General features: G+C 40.9%; 1 protein-coding gene across 1 annotated transcript; it reads left to right on the top strand.

The window, feature by feature from the left end:
* The first annotated feature begins 389 nt into the window (after positions 1-389).
* On the top strand, positions 390-13,442 carry usp46 (ubiquitin specific peptidase 46). Its single transcript, XM_084921930.1, has 9 exons — positions 390-769; positions 4,223-4,303; positions 4,692-4,905; positions 6,989-7,227; positions 7,703-7,779; positions 7,881-7,964; positions 8,046-8,243; positions 11,355-11,433; positions 11,524-13,442. Exons 1-9 carry the CDS (start codon positions 734-736, stop codon positions 11,623-11,625), a joined length of 1,110 nt encoding a protein of 369 aa, XP_084778056.1. The 5' UTR covers positions 390-733; the 3' UTR covers positions 11,626-13,442.
* Positions 13,443-13,966: the final 524 nt, after the last annotated feature.

The following is a 13,966-nucleotide window of genomic DNA, read 5'->3' as shown; positions in this document are numbered from 1 at the left end:
GAACCGTGAATTTTGTGTATCGTTGCACCCCTAGTATTGACAGCAGCAAAAGGTGTCATATAGCAAAAATAAGCTGCTGGTTTAAGACTGTGCTGTTTGTGTTGTTAGACCTGAAAACATAATTTTTGCCTCACGCCACTTCTCTATGGGGGAATTACTTGTACGTGTTATAAAGCGTAATATATGTTTTTATGTCACCAGAAGGCTTTTTGCATAAACCCTTCAGTCCTTTTAAATTTCATAAATCACAAAACGAACTACAAATCCCTGCTCAAAATCATCGCAGATGATTGGTTGCGGCTCACTTAAACTCCACTGTGCATGTCTGCGTGTGGCTCTTCAATCACGTCAATCAATTCGGTTAAATCCGGACCAATCAGGTCCGGGGGTTTCCCTTGGTGGGCGGGACTGTAGTGCTTCCTCACACAGCAGGCTCGTTTCCTAGACGTTGCTAACAACCTGCTGCCTGCAACTTTCGCCTGTCTCCTCGTGCACTGTCGTGTTCCAGCTGAGGGGTGTTCGATATGTGCGCGAGGATGCAGCCGTGTCCACACTGAGAGTCCCCCTCAGCTCCGTGCCGGCTGCATGGTGCTCCGTGTCTCTCTGCCTGCTTTCTGACGCTTGAGGTTGCAGTCTGGCCTCCAGCCGCGACTGCGAATTAACTTCATTGCTCAGCGTCGCCTTGCTATGTTTATTTTATAAAGATGGCGGTGAAGGGGACACTGTAAACTAAATGACTGTCAGAAACATCGCCTCCATTTGTAATATGGTGAGTAACTCGCTGCTTTTCCGTGTTGATATCGATCCGCTTGCAGACACTGTGCTGAACCTGTGTGTGTGTGTGTGTGTGTGTGATGAGTCGCCTCCCACCTGCACCCAAAGAATGTGCACACTGCAGGTTTTTTTTTAAACGAGTATACACAGTAGTTTAAATCGTGGCCCCATACTTTAGTTAGTTGTCGCTCAGACAGGGCCCCTTTTGTGCGCCTTTGCACGCTGAAGCTTGCCAGTGTTCTGACAAACCATCCTCCTTTGGCAAAACGTCCTACCGTAAGTAGTTTATGCACATTTCTGCTGTCACAGAGTAATTCCACCACAAATTTAACTAGGTATGATGGTTTGCCACTTAACTTTGCCCATCACAGTATGCTGTAGCTTATATTCATAAAGCCAGGACGGTTTGCCACTTCATTTTACCCGTTAAAGTATGTTTGTAGGTCACATTCACAAAGGTAGCATAGTTTGGCACTTCATTTTACCCATCAGAGTATGTTTCTAGATCTTATTAACAAAGGTAGGACGATTTGCCACTTAAATTCGTGTTGTGCCCATACGCAGAAACAATGGGTAGGATGGTTTGTCAGGTAGGATGGACCAGAACACCTGGAGCGTTTGCATTGTGTGTTGCATCCTGGCTAGACAACACAATGTACAGTTTGTATAGTTGTCACCGGTGATTGACAAGAGGGATGGGGGGAGCGTGCTGCCTTTGACAGCTTGGTGTGATTGCATAATGTGGTGCTGCAGCAAAGGACCGGTTACATCCTGGTAGCATAGTGCAGATTCCTGCTCTAATCTGTGCTCCTGGTGTGTTCAGGGGCAGTGAAGAGTGGGTAAGAACAGACTTAAACGGCTCTGCCTAATGCCAGTGGCCTTTGCTTTATTTAGACTAGATGCTAATGTGAAAAGCCTGCAGTGTCAGTCAGAGCTGCTGGAGTTCTTAGATTGTACAGGCTGATATATTAATCCATATCTCATCAGGATGTGTGGTGTTTTTCTTTTGTTTCTATATATATTTTGTATGTATCTATGTATCTATCCATCCATATACATATATACATACACACACACACACACACACACATATATATATATATATATATATATATATATATATATATATATATATATATATATATATATATATATATATATTAGTTCAGTATTATTTATAGAGCACCAAATCACAATAACAGACACCTCAAGGCACTTTATATTGTAAGGCAAAGACAGTATGAGCACTTGGTGACAATGGGAAGGAAAAACTCCCCTTTAACAGGAAAAAAAACCCTCTAGCAGGAGCAGGCTTATGGAAGGGCAGCCATCTGCCACAACTTGTTGAGGGGTTCGGGGAGGAAGACAAGACAAAAGACACATTGTGAAAGAGAGAGCTGAGATTAATAATAAGACATGGGTAAATGAATAGTGCTAGGGCTGTTCGATATAACGATATATATCGGATGACGATATAAAAATGTCTTTCGTTTCATTTTACGCTATCGTTTGTTTTGTGGTGTCGCAAAATAAACTGTTTACGGCAATATTTTTTTCATTGTTTTGATGGTCACTGTAGTGGCTATATTAATTTCTTAAATTTCTCTCTTTCTCTTATATTTAATATAACCACACTACAGACGGACAAGCACCTGTTTTTATGTGTTGTGGTTAGCAACAACGACGGTAACGCCATCGCGTGTCCGCTTGTTTATGTTCCACATAAACCTTTTACAATAAAGCTCAAGATCCTGTTGAGACTTTTCAAAATAAACGGAATCACGTGAAAGAGCAGATTGTTTACGGATGAGAATTAAAAAAGAGCCGTCAGGTGCTAAAAAAATAAACCTTAGACTCAAATGTTAGAACAGGCTTTTCCCCGCAGCACGCCGTGTAATAAATGCTCACAAAGAAAACGGCGGCCGTTACAACTTATGTCTAAAAATGTATCGTTTCATGCATCGTTTAAAACACTCGACTCCAGCTACATGACGCGCAGCTGGAAACACTTCCTGCAAGTCGAGCTGCCCGAGATTCACAGAATTTACAGAAAATGTTACATTTTTGTGATTTATATCGTTATCAGGACGATAGAATTCTTATATCGTGATATGAGATTTTGGTCATATCGCACAGCCCTAAATAGTGCTGTATAAATACACTGAGTGAAAAGAGGTGAGTGAAGAAGAAACACTCATGGGAAGCCTCCCATGTGTGTTTCACCAAACATAAAGCAGGAACAAGCAGTTCACAGGGAAGCCATCATCATGTGAATTTTTTTATCCTGATCGAAATATCAGATCGGCGCATCCCCCAGTCAGTAGGTCCCTAACCCTATTTATTAAATAATCTTAACTAAGTAATCTAATCGAGATGTTACAAGTTAAGGACGCACTGATGGATATGGGCAGATAAAATGCTGCAGTGTATTGCACCAGTCATTATATTATCATTATTATTATTAGTATCCATGGATTTTTCTTAACACCGACTAACCTAAATGTGGAAGGAAGCCGAAGTACCTGGAGAAAACGTGCAGGAGTAAGGAGAACATGTAGACTGCACACATGCAGGGCAACAAGTTCAAATTAGGAACCTTCTTGCTGTGAAGCAACAGTGCACCTTCAGTGTTAGATGAATAATTGTTATTTCAAGCTTCTGCCTTAATCAAAAAATATGTAGAAAGGAGCTTAATATGTCTCCTTTAAGAATTTATTCCTTTCTAAATTAACAATACCACTGCCCACTTCCTGTTATCAGGAGGAGCTCAAATTTCAAAGTGTGGCTTCAGATGTCAGTAAAGGTTGGATGGATATTTCATGTGTGGATTCTCCTTGGTAATTCGTCTCTCCTGGGACCTGCATGTCTCCCAAAACATTGGAGACTGGAAGTGGTAAGCCGGACAGACAGGTATCCATTGTTTGCTTTGACAGATGAGGAATGACAGTCATTAGAAGTCAAAGCCTTCCCCAACCTAAATTGTCTGCTGTGTTCACTCAACAAAGCTGTGATTCATTTGAAAAAGCTTTGAGCTCTGACAAGAGATAAGTGCTCTGTCTCAGCAATTGGGTGCAGCAAGAGTCCCGACTTTTGATACGGGTCTACCTATTTAGACTATATCCGTTTTCTACATTGACATGACTTGTTGTTCTGACGAAAGGAAGCAAGATGTGCGGAAGTGTGTGCTTTCTGCAGAAAATTGAGATCTTTAAATTTTCTAGAAAGAATCATTTTATTAATTACAGAAAAAGTCAGTTTTGTTTTGCCTCATAGCTGCAGATGTATAGCTGCTCCTGGCCCTTGACTATGCATCATTTCCATATTCATTTGCCTGTATATTCACACACCGGACTAAGCAAATAAGTCTGTCACTGAAATCTACTGAAATGATTCAAATGGAATATGAGATGATTACGATGACAGAGCGTCTCGTGTTTTGTCCTCTCAGGGCACCAATGCCTCTGCTCTGGAGAAAGACATCGGCCCGGAGCAATTCCCAATCAACGAACACTACTTCGGATTGGTCAATGTGAGTATCACTAAATCCTCGCTTGCATTAACAAAAGCCATTGCCAAACAACAGTGGTGTCATTTTTCAAAACAAAATGCCACGGGACCGCAGTGAGTCATGTCCTCGACTGGTCAGCGGGTATTCGAGGTAACAATGTTGTTTGTGAGACTCTTGGCCAAACGGGGATGTTCTGTTTCCTTAATGAGACATTTATGTAAACGCACAAGTTTCTCAACGCTCTAGACACTGTGTCTGCCAAATGGATAACAACAATAGAACACACTGGCGTTTTTCCACGAGCTATTAACAGATAATCTAAAAGAAATATTCGAGTCCTTGTTTTAAATCGCTTCCTCATCCTCATCACGGTTTTGTGTCGATGTCTCCCTGTGGTTTTCTCCCTCAGTTTGGAAACACATGTTACTGTAACTCAGTGCTCCAGGCTCTGTACTTCTGCCGGCCTTTCCGGGAGAATGTGCTGGCGTACAAAGCCCAGCAGAAGAAGAAGGAGAACCTGCTCACGTGCCTGGCTGACCTCTTCCACTCCATTGCCACGCAGAAGAAAAAAGTTGGCGTCATACCGCCCAAGAAATTCATCTCCCGCCTACGGAAGGAGAATGGTGAGCATACATCATAATGAAAGTTTCACAGTCGGCCTTTGTTATATCATGTGCTGGAATTGTATGAACACAGAAAAAGAATAAGAACTGTGAGGTCTACTCCATCTACAGTGGCAGGAAGTTACACAAACCTTATATTTTGGATAATGGACCTTGTGGTAAAAAATATAAACATTGTTTTTTGTGTGTGTGTGTGTGTTTTTGTTTTTTTCCCCAATTGCCAAGAATTGCATGAACACTTTATTCTTCTACATGCGTGTCCAGAAGTAATGTTGGTTAAGTATTGGACAGTGCTCAAGATCTTATTTTCAAAGTCTGCCAACCCTTCCTGTCCGAGCAAGGACTACCGTCAGCCCAGTTGGAGTTTGTTCCTGGGATGAAAACCTCACTGGAGGTTTTTAGTTATTTGTCACAAAGTACTTGGCCACTTTGCATAGAAGCACCTTTTAAATATTTGCTAAGTAATTTGTCACTTTCCCAAAGCAATAAGTACCCCCATATTCTGATAACACGGAGTTTAAGGGCACTTGGATCTCATCTCAGTTCTTTCAGGAACCGTTTGAATTTTCTCTTTAGCTCGAAATGGTTGATTTACAGTAATATGAAAGGCACATGGAAATCTCTGTGTATAGCTGATTTTTCTTCCTGTGTTCAGACAGCAGTGCCTTGTGAATGCTTTGTGCTGCCATGAAACACCAAATATCTCCTTAAAGGTCACCTTTTCTTCTTGCCGAAACCGTTTGAATTGTGTTTCCAGCACAAATGGTAACTGAGTTACGGTCATTTAAAGAGCGCTTGTAAAATGGGCCTGCCACTGGTGCTGTTTAAAAAAAAAAAAAAATAATAAAAAGGGGTTAATCCCATTGAGGTGTCCCAGTTTTAGTGTTCTGGTGTTATGTGCTGGATTACAGGAAGAAGAGTCTCGCATTAATAATTTCTCAGAAGAGTAATTTTTCTTGTCAAAATTTATATGCTCAAAACATTAAAACAGTGTGTTGAAGAATGACTTAAGTGTCCGTCATGTGGATCCTTTCACACACACGTGTCCATAAATGGAGAGCTGAGTGCTGTGGTTTAGTTTTGTGTGCTTTTTGAGCTACATTACAGTCTGAATATTTGAAGTGAAAGGCAGGTGCATGTTGGTGGTAAGGTCATTCAGAGTAGAGCTGACAGAAAGGCTGACTGTTCACTGCTGTCCATATTGAGGAAGCTCTTTATGTGCATGAACAATGCAATCTCTGTTGAGACCCAGCTTTGGTCAGCTGGCTCATCTCTGGACGTTTTTTTTCTTCCCCCTCGGCAGCCGCCACCATTCCCTTCTCATTTTCCCCCCTTATATACAGATCTGTTAAAACAAAGAATGTGTATGGATGTTTTTATTATAAATAAACCCTGCTGATTTTACTTACAACATGTCAAGGCAGACATTTTCAAAGTGCAGCATCGCAGTGGGAGTAATGCAGGTGTAACAAATCACTGTAATGACAGCTGTTTTCTGCTTGTGCCAATGAACCAGCAGTTATTACTGTTATTAATCACACCTGTAGTTTTCAGAACTACAACAGCTGTTACTTCCCGTGATGTAACATAGAAAGAACCAGTCGATACTGGTCTACCACTTCTTTATCTATAGTGGTGCACTTGTTATTGTTGAAAACTTTTTATTTAGTTTTTACTGTATTCTATAGAAAAAAAAAAAAAAAGTATATTTTGAGGAGTTAGGAGCAACGGGCTCCAGAAACTTATTTTTTAAAATAAGTTTAATTTGCTAAAAAGCTAGCTTTAGAGATGGCTTAGGGCAAATTTTGCTAATATATACAGATCTAGGCTAGCTGCTTCTCCCAAGCACCTGCTTTATGGTAACAGTTACAGCCTTATTGGTCCTTTTTTGGGGGGCTCATTGAATAGCTGTGGTCCAGTCCTTTATCTGTAGCACTGATCTATTAAGCTTTCAGATGTTTAAATTGATGCATAGGTTTAAATAACAGCCTCCTGTAGGCCCATTGTGGTAGAAATATTATGTATTTCTATTTATTTCTGCAGGAAGTTGAAGTTGTATGCATTTATCTCTGTCTCCTTCCAGATCTGTTTGACAACTACATGCAACAAGATGCACACGAATTCCTCAACTACCTGCTGAACACCGTGGCTGATATTCTGCAAGAGGAGAAAAAGCAGGAAAAGCAGAACGGGCGCCTCAAGAACAATGGCACCGCCGTCACCACCGAGGCTGAGACGGAGAACAAGACGGAGCCCACGTGGGTTCACGATATCTTTCAAGGCACACTGACCAATGAGACGCGCTGCCTCAACTGTGAAACAGTATGTATGCTCCTGGATTTTCTACACCGTGAGTTTATTAGAGAGGTAGTTTGTGCTATCTGGTAATGGATTTGCTGGTGCACGAACAAGAGATCTCACCTGAATAAGTCTGAAAAGGGGATTAGCTCTTTGCAAAGGTGCTGAGAGACATGGGAAGAAAAAAAAAGAGAATCAGTGAGAGCTTCTGAGGAGCTCTGACCACCCGGTTTACGTCAGGGCCATCTGAGGTTTTGTCCTCACCTTTTTTGAGGGCAAGGAGTGGGACAGGTTGCCCAGAACAACCCCTGCAAAACACCAAGGCGATGCAGGGTGCAGAGACAAAAGCCATTCAGTCAAATAAGCATTTCAAAGACTGGCTGAGTGTGTGTAGGTGTGGGTGGGTGGCTGTTCTGTCACAGAACAGCAGGCTTAGTCTCACTGACTCTGTCAGTGTAACAACAGATGAGTTACATCGGTGTCTCTCGCTGTCTGACAGGTGAGCAGCAAAGATGAGGATTTTCTGGATCTTTCTGTGGATGTAGAGCAGAACACATCAATAACACACTGTCTCAGGTAGTATTGATTTATTATACATTCAGACGGAGCTGACATATTCCCTTTGGTGTGAGTGAGACTCAGTAATTGAGCCTCCTGTGGTCTGCTTGTTCCTCCAGGGACTTTAGTAACACAGAGACTTTGTGCAGTGAATACAAATACTACTGTGAGACATGCTGCAGCAAGCAGGAAGCACAGAAACGGTCAGTAAAGCACTCCGTTTGACCACCAGTGTTATGTTCCTGCAGAAAGGCTCCTTCCTAACCATGTATTCTTCACTGCAGGATGCGTGTGAAGAAACTTCCTATGATCCTGGCGCTACACCTCAAGAGGTTTAAGTACATGGAGCAGCTGCATCGCTACACCAAGCTGTCCTATCGGGTGGTTTTCCCATTAGAACTCCGTCTCTTTAACACGTCTGGGGATGCAGTCAACCTGGATCGCATGTATGATCTAGTAGCTGTGGTGGTGCACTGTGGAAGGTATAGTATAATGATTATTATACATATAGCAAAAGTATGTGTGATGGATCTTGTCACACCTGGTAAAAGTAGATATGTAAGGCTGTTATTGTGTCATGTTTTGGAATTTAAAAAAATAACACGGTTAATTTTTTTAAGCCTCTACCAACTCACTGATCAGACTTTACGTTTTTTCAGCTGACCCATAAAGGCAGTGGAACGAGAACCCCGCACTATGAAACAAATTCAACATTGCCAGGATATTTTTCCTTATCTGGCTTCACCTGCCCCAACGTTAGCAATCAGGCTAAGCAGTTACTCAAAGAGCTTCGTAAGTCAACCTAGGCTTTCCCAATCTGCGTCATCAGAGAAAGACAGAGACTTTAGAAACTGCTGAAAAACTTTAGACCCTGCTGACATCCTTGCTCAGAGGTTTGAGGGATCTTCCAGGAATCATGATGTTATTTTCTGGTGAATCAATTGGTCAGTAGGAGGTGATTTCATGCCTGTTGATCTCTTATTGCCAGCGTAACCTGCTACAGAGCTGGTTACATCTGCAACACAAATGACCACAGAGATGTACCTCAGTAAAAAGTGAACCATCTTCCTGAAAATCAGGGGTTAAACCTGCAGTTGCCTCGCTAAGTCCCACATCCTGTTTTATAGTTCAGGCTTCAGGTCTCTGGGTAAATCCACACTAATAGGTTTTTATTTTAAAATGCATACTTTGCATTTTAAAATAAAATACTTCTAAGATAAAAAGTATTTATTTATAAAAAAAAATGGAAGTCTGCTGACGATATAATTGACACTAGACAAAATACTTTACAACTCCACAACTTTATTAGTGCAAAAAAAAAAACATCAATGTATTTTCACTTAAACAAGCAGCTGTTTTTTATGTGCATTAAAGTTATATAAAATTTAACAGTGAAAATGCAAATTCCTTGCTGACAGTTTAACCAAAAGGCATTTCCAGTGGAAATTGGCCGACATATCCTCAGCATAACCATGTGTAATATCCATAAATCTTAAAAAGAGGTTATACACACACGATACGGTAATGTTATGTTGAAGCACAGTACGTATCACTCCGTGAGGCTCCTGCCTACGATAGCCGTAATGCTCCGACAATCCATCAAGCGGTGCGGGTTGGTAGCTTAGCAAAGCCACACTAAAACATTTGACAGATTTTCGAGCGCCGTGTACATAAAATCGTTTCGAGGTCAGTAAACACAACCAGAATTCGTACATAAAGCACACGGGATTATAAGGGGCACTGTCGATTTTCAGAAAAATCAAAAGATTGATTTAAGGTGTGTGGTATTTTCCAAAAAACATGGTAATAACGACGGCCCGCTAGCATGCTCTACCAAAAATAGTGCTTTGTTGTGTATCTGACAGACGAAAGCTAAACCAGTTCCACATCACTGAAGTTGCAGCATTTTTACAAACCAGTTCTGGTTCATCTGTTTCATTCAACGACCCGCTTTCACCCTCCTCATTCTCCGCCATGCTTTTTCTGCCCTATGCGTATGAAAACAAAGGCACTGTGCATGCGCGTTTTACCCATATTCTATCGCGATATTTCATTTTCTTATCATTGCCCAACATTATATCGGTATTACCGTGAACGGTATGATATGGCCCAGCCATAATTTTCAACCAGCACAAGTTGAGAAGTGAAATATGAAGTAAAAACTACAACTGAGTCAGTCCCATAGGCTCCCATTCCAAATCCTCAGTTTCACAACATAATTGTATTTATATAGCACTTTAAAAACAACATATGGCCAACCAAAGTGCTGTACATGAGAAATAAAAAAAAGTAAAATAAGAATAATAAATAAAATAACAAAGCATTAGCAGTGTCAGTTATCCACGGAGTCCAAAGCCAGCAAATAAAAACGAGTTTTTAACCTGGATTTAAAGACCACCACTGAAGTAGATTGCTTAATGTGAAGAGGAGGATCATTCCAAAGCTTCAGGACCACAATAGAGAAAGCTCAGCTAGTTTAGGGACCGAGAGCAACAGCTGCTCAGCTGACCGGAGTGAATAGCAGATGTAAACATGTTTACAGCCTTGTACAGAAACAGTTTTGCACCCTGTAATGAATTTCTTCTTCAGCAGCTGTTAAGGACCTTACATAATTTACTAATTTAAAATCTGTCAAGTCTTCTTGTTTGCAATATTGTGGGTGTCCACGAAGGCAGCTGTAAATGGGAGCTCTCTGCTGGGCTTCACCACCAGATTGTGGCGCACAAAGTTCAGATTGTCTGGTAACTGAACCACTTCTTTTTCCAGAAAACTAAGTGATGGCCAAAATGTTAACACTGAGGCAATAAAACCTGACTTCCTTACATCACAGTGCCTATGTCCATCTTTTATAATCTTTGCGCCGCCAGCTCTCTCCTTCCTCTTTGCAGAAGTGCACACTTTGTCGAGTGCATTTAAAATTTGTTGCGTCTGTAAAGACTGAATTTATTCCTGATACTCCGATCAAACTGGACAGTGTAACACTTTAAAACTTGGCGTGAATGTGTCCTAAAAGATTAGCATTCCTTTTATTCTGTCTTCCTTCTCTCACCCCAACCGGTCGCAGCAGATGGCCCCGCCCCTCCCTGAGCCTGGTACTGCTGGAGGTTTCTTCCTGTTAAAAGGGAGTTTTTCCTTCCCACTGTCGCCAAAGTGCTTGCTCACAGGGGGCCATATGATTGTTGGGTTTTTCTCTGCATGTATTATTGTAGGGTCTACCTTACAATATAAAGCGCCTTGAGGCGACTGTTGTTGTGATTTTGCACAATATAAATAAAAATGAATTGAAAAGTGGTGGTTGCACCTGGCCAAGAGCAGTCACTTCCTTCATATTATTACAGGATCTTCACAGATTTAAGGTATTAGCTCTCAAACCACATAAAGTTGCTGCTCAGAATTTCCCAAGTGCCTCAAGTGTTTGTTTTTGTTTTTTCTCACTAGACTGAATTTAAAGATGATTAACATGCAAAAGAAATCACTATTAAATGGCAGTGAGTGCACGTGTGGCCAATTTTGGGTTAATTTTGTGCAAATGACAGGAGGAAGTACGCGTGGGCAGAGTTAACGATTTCAATGTTTGTCTTTTGTCTCCTCAGCGGCCCAAATCGAGGTCATTACATCACTATAGTGAAGAGTCATGGCTTCTGGCTGCTGTTTGATGATGACATTGTGGAGGTGCGTCACTGTTAGTGTTGGCCTATTTGTTCCTTGACTCCTCTGTTTGTTTGCATTGCCATTTAATCTCATCTTACCTGTGTTGTGCAGAAAATTGATGCCCAGGCCATTGAGGAGTTTTACGGTCTTACCTCAGATATCTCGAAGAACTCTGAGTCGGGATACATCCTCTTCTACCAATCCAGGGAGTGATGCTGGAGAATGATAGGAAGGACTTTATTTGTTTTGTTTTTTAACCTTCAGCCTAACAGACTCTTCATCTCCATCCCATCCTGCTCCCCCTCCTCAAGTCAGACCTCTCTGAAGTATGTGCCAATCCTCTGCCCCAGTCTCACCCTCTGGGTTTTACCTCGTCTGTTTTTTTTTTTTCTTTCACTCTCTTTATTTTGATTCTTGTCTTTTAGCCACCTGCATTTGGACTGCACTTTAATATGAAAAGCAAAAATGCTCAACAGCATGATCGGGGAGGAAAAGGCATTGCATCAAGCAGCCACTTGGTGTTCTCAACCAGGAAGGATTTGGTGCACATATAGACAGTTTCAGAAATTGTACTTTATCATTTTTATGTATATATATATAAGATCTACTTCCATGATGTGCCACCCAATCATACTTCCTTCCATTAGGGCTATCCCCCTTCCTTAACTGAGCTTCGGTGTATTTATGTCTTTAGTGGGTGCATGAGAAATGTATGAAGATGGAGACAAACACTGTATAATACGCATTGAGAGATTTCACGCATTTCTAATTTCTCAAGCAATATCTGAACACTAATTGGAGAGAACTCACAAGCTTTAAACTACCTAAATATAAAGCTGTCAGCTGTTGACAGTAGTAGATTTTATTTTGTCCTGTTAGTCTGACCAGAAGCAATCGGTACTTAAACACTACACGCATAACACTACACATTGGAAAAAAAATTCCTGCTGTTTTCACTTAAATCCACTGAATCTTTATACGTTATTCACATGGAACGCCCCTATTTATTGAACTCGGTATATTTATTACTTTTATATGAAATGCTGGTAACAAAGTAGTAATGTAATTAAGTGAAAGGCTCTTTTGAGAGCTTATACTGTATGTTTAAGCTCTGGCTGTTAAGGATAAAGTGCATGAAACGCACAAGTTGATAGGACAGGTTAAAAAAAAAAAAAAAAAAAAAAAAAAGAAGCTAGGTTTAATTTTGTATTTTACATGTGGAATAAGAGATTAACTTGACGCAAGAGAGACACGACCCATTACTGCCTAATCTTTCGACTGAAAAATCTAAAACGGTGCAATATGAGGTGAAAGTATCCAGTGTGACGTTTCCCGGTGAGATTAAAATACAGCACATTTAATTGTGAGTAGTAGATGTGCTGTTTGGTTTGGTTTTTTCCCCTCTGTTATGTGTCCCTTTGCAACCTTGGACTGCATTGTCCTTTCTTTTCCATTTCTATGGTGAATTATGGCTTAGGCGTTTTCTTTTAATCTGTCTCTGACTTTGATGATGTGTGCGTGTCCTTTGTAGCACACTGCAATCCTGAAAATCTCTTCAAATTTAATGGTGATTGATACGATATCCCCAGTACTGTAAATGATCTCTCTGGCGCTTTTTTTCTCTAGCGCAACATCAAACACTTTGTTTTCATGTGAACAACATTCCTGTTTGCTCCACATCCGAGGGAATTACCATTGCAAATACATCTCGTTATAAATAAGACGTAGGAATAGGACTTATGTTAGGTTAGTGTCTGTGTTTGTACACGAGAGCCGTGTTGAATGCACTCGTTTCTGCTGTCTCATCCACGTAGTCTGTTTTCTGGGTGAAGTCATGACGAACACGTGCCAAAACTGGAGTCTGACCTTGCAACAGTCTTTAACAGAACATTATTTTCTTTGTAAAGATGCAGCTGTACATATATATTATGTAGAGAAACACTTCTGGGAATAGCTAAATATTTTTTTAAAGTTGAGATCTGATAATGTAGAGACGCTCATGGCAAAGATTTTAGCTTAGCGTTAACCGTTAATAAAGAAATACTGTGCTGTTTTACAATCATGATTACATAATCAGAGTACTGAGCAGAAGCCACCATCTGCTGCTTTATGATAACGACTGGGTTAAACTGAGCCAGGGCAGAAAACGGTGGCTGGAATAGCAGACTTTTCAGACCCGGGTGTGATGAGAGAGAGACTCTTTCACATGCTGATCTTCCATTAACACTTATGCACTCGCCCTTACTGAGATTTTCAGTCGTTGCACTTGGTCTCATGTATCTTACTGTGATGGTGTTCTACCAAGAAGAGCTGAGGTGCAGAGAGTCCTGCACTGTGTGGGACCTGACTGAACTTGTGTGAGGGAAGGAGATGACTCTCCGTTTGGCAGTTAACTGAAAGTGCACTTTATTAGACGATGATGAGCTTCAATGCTTTAACATGATGAACCACAGTCTAACACACTCACTTTGAGTTAGTTTCTTCTGTTCAATAAAAATTGCTATCAACAATGTTTATGAATTGTTTGGTTTTATTCCTCTGTTGCATCACTATA

This window comes from Perissodus microlepis, chromosome 23 (genome assembly GCF_051167445.1).
Source record: "Perissodus microlepis isolate ML-2025 ecotype Zambia chromosome 23, ASM5116744v1, whole genome shotgun sequence".
NCBI classification, from domain to species: domain Eukaryota; kingdom Metazoa; phylum Chordata; class Actinopteri; order Cichliformes; family Cichlidae; genus Perissodus; species Perissodus microlepis.
The sequence above is the reverse complement of the archived record's forward strand: the minus strand, read 5'-3'. Positions and strand labels throughout refer to the sequence as shown.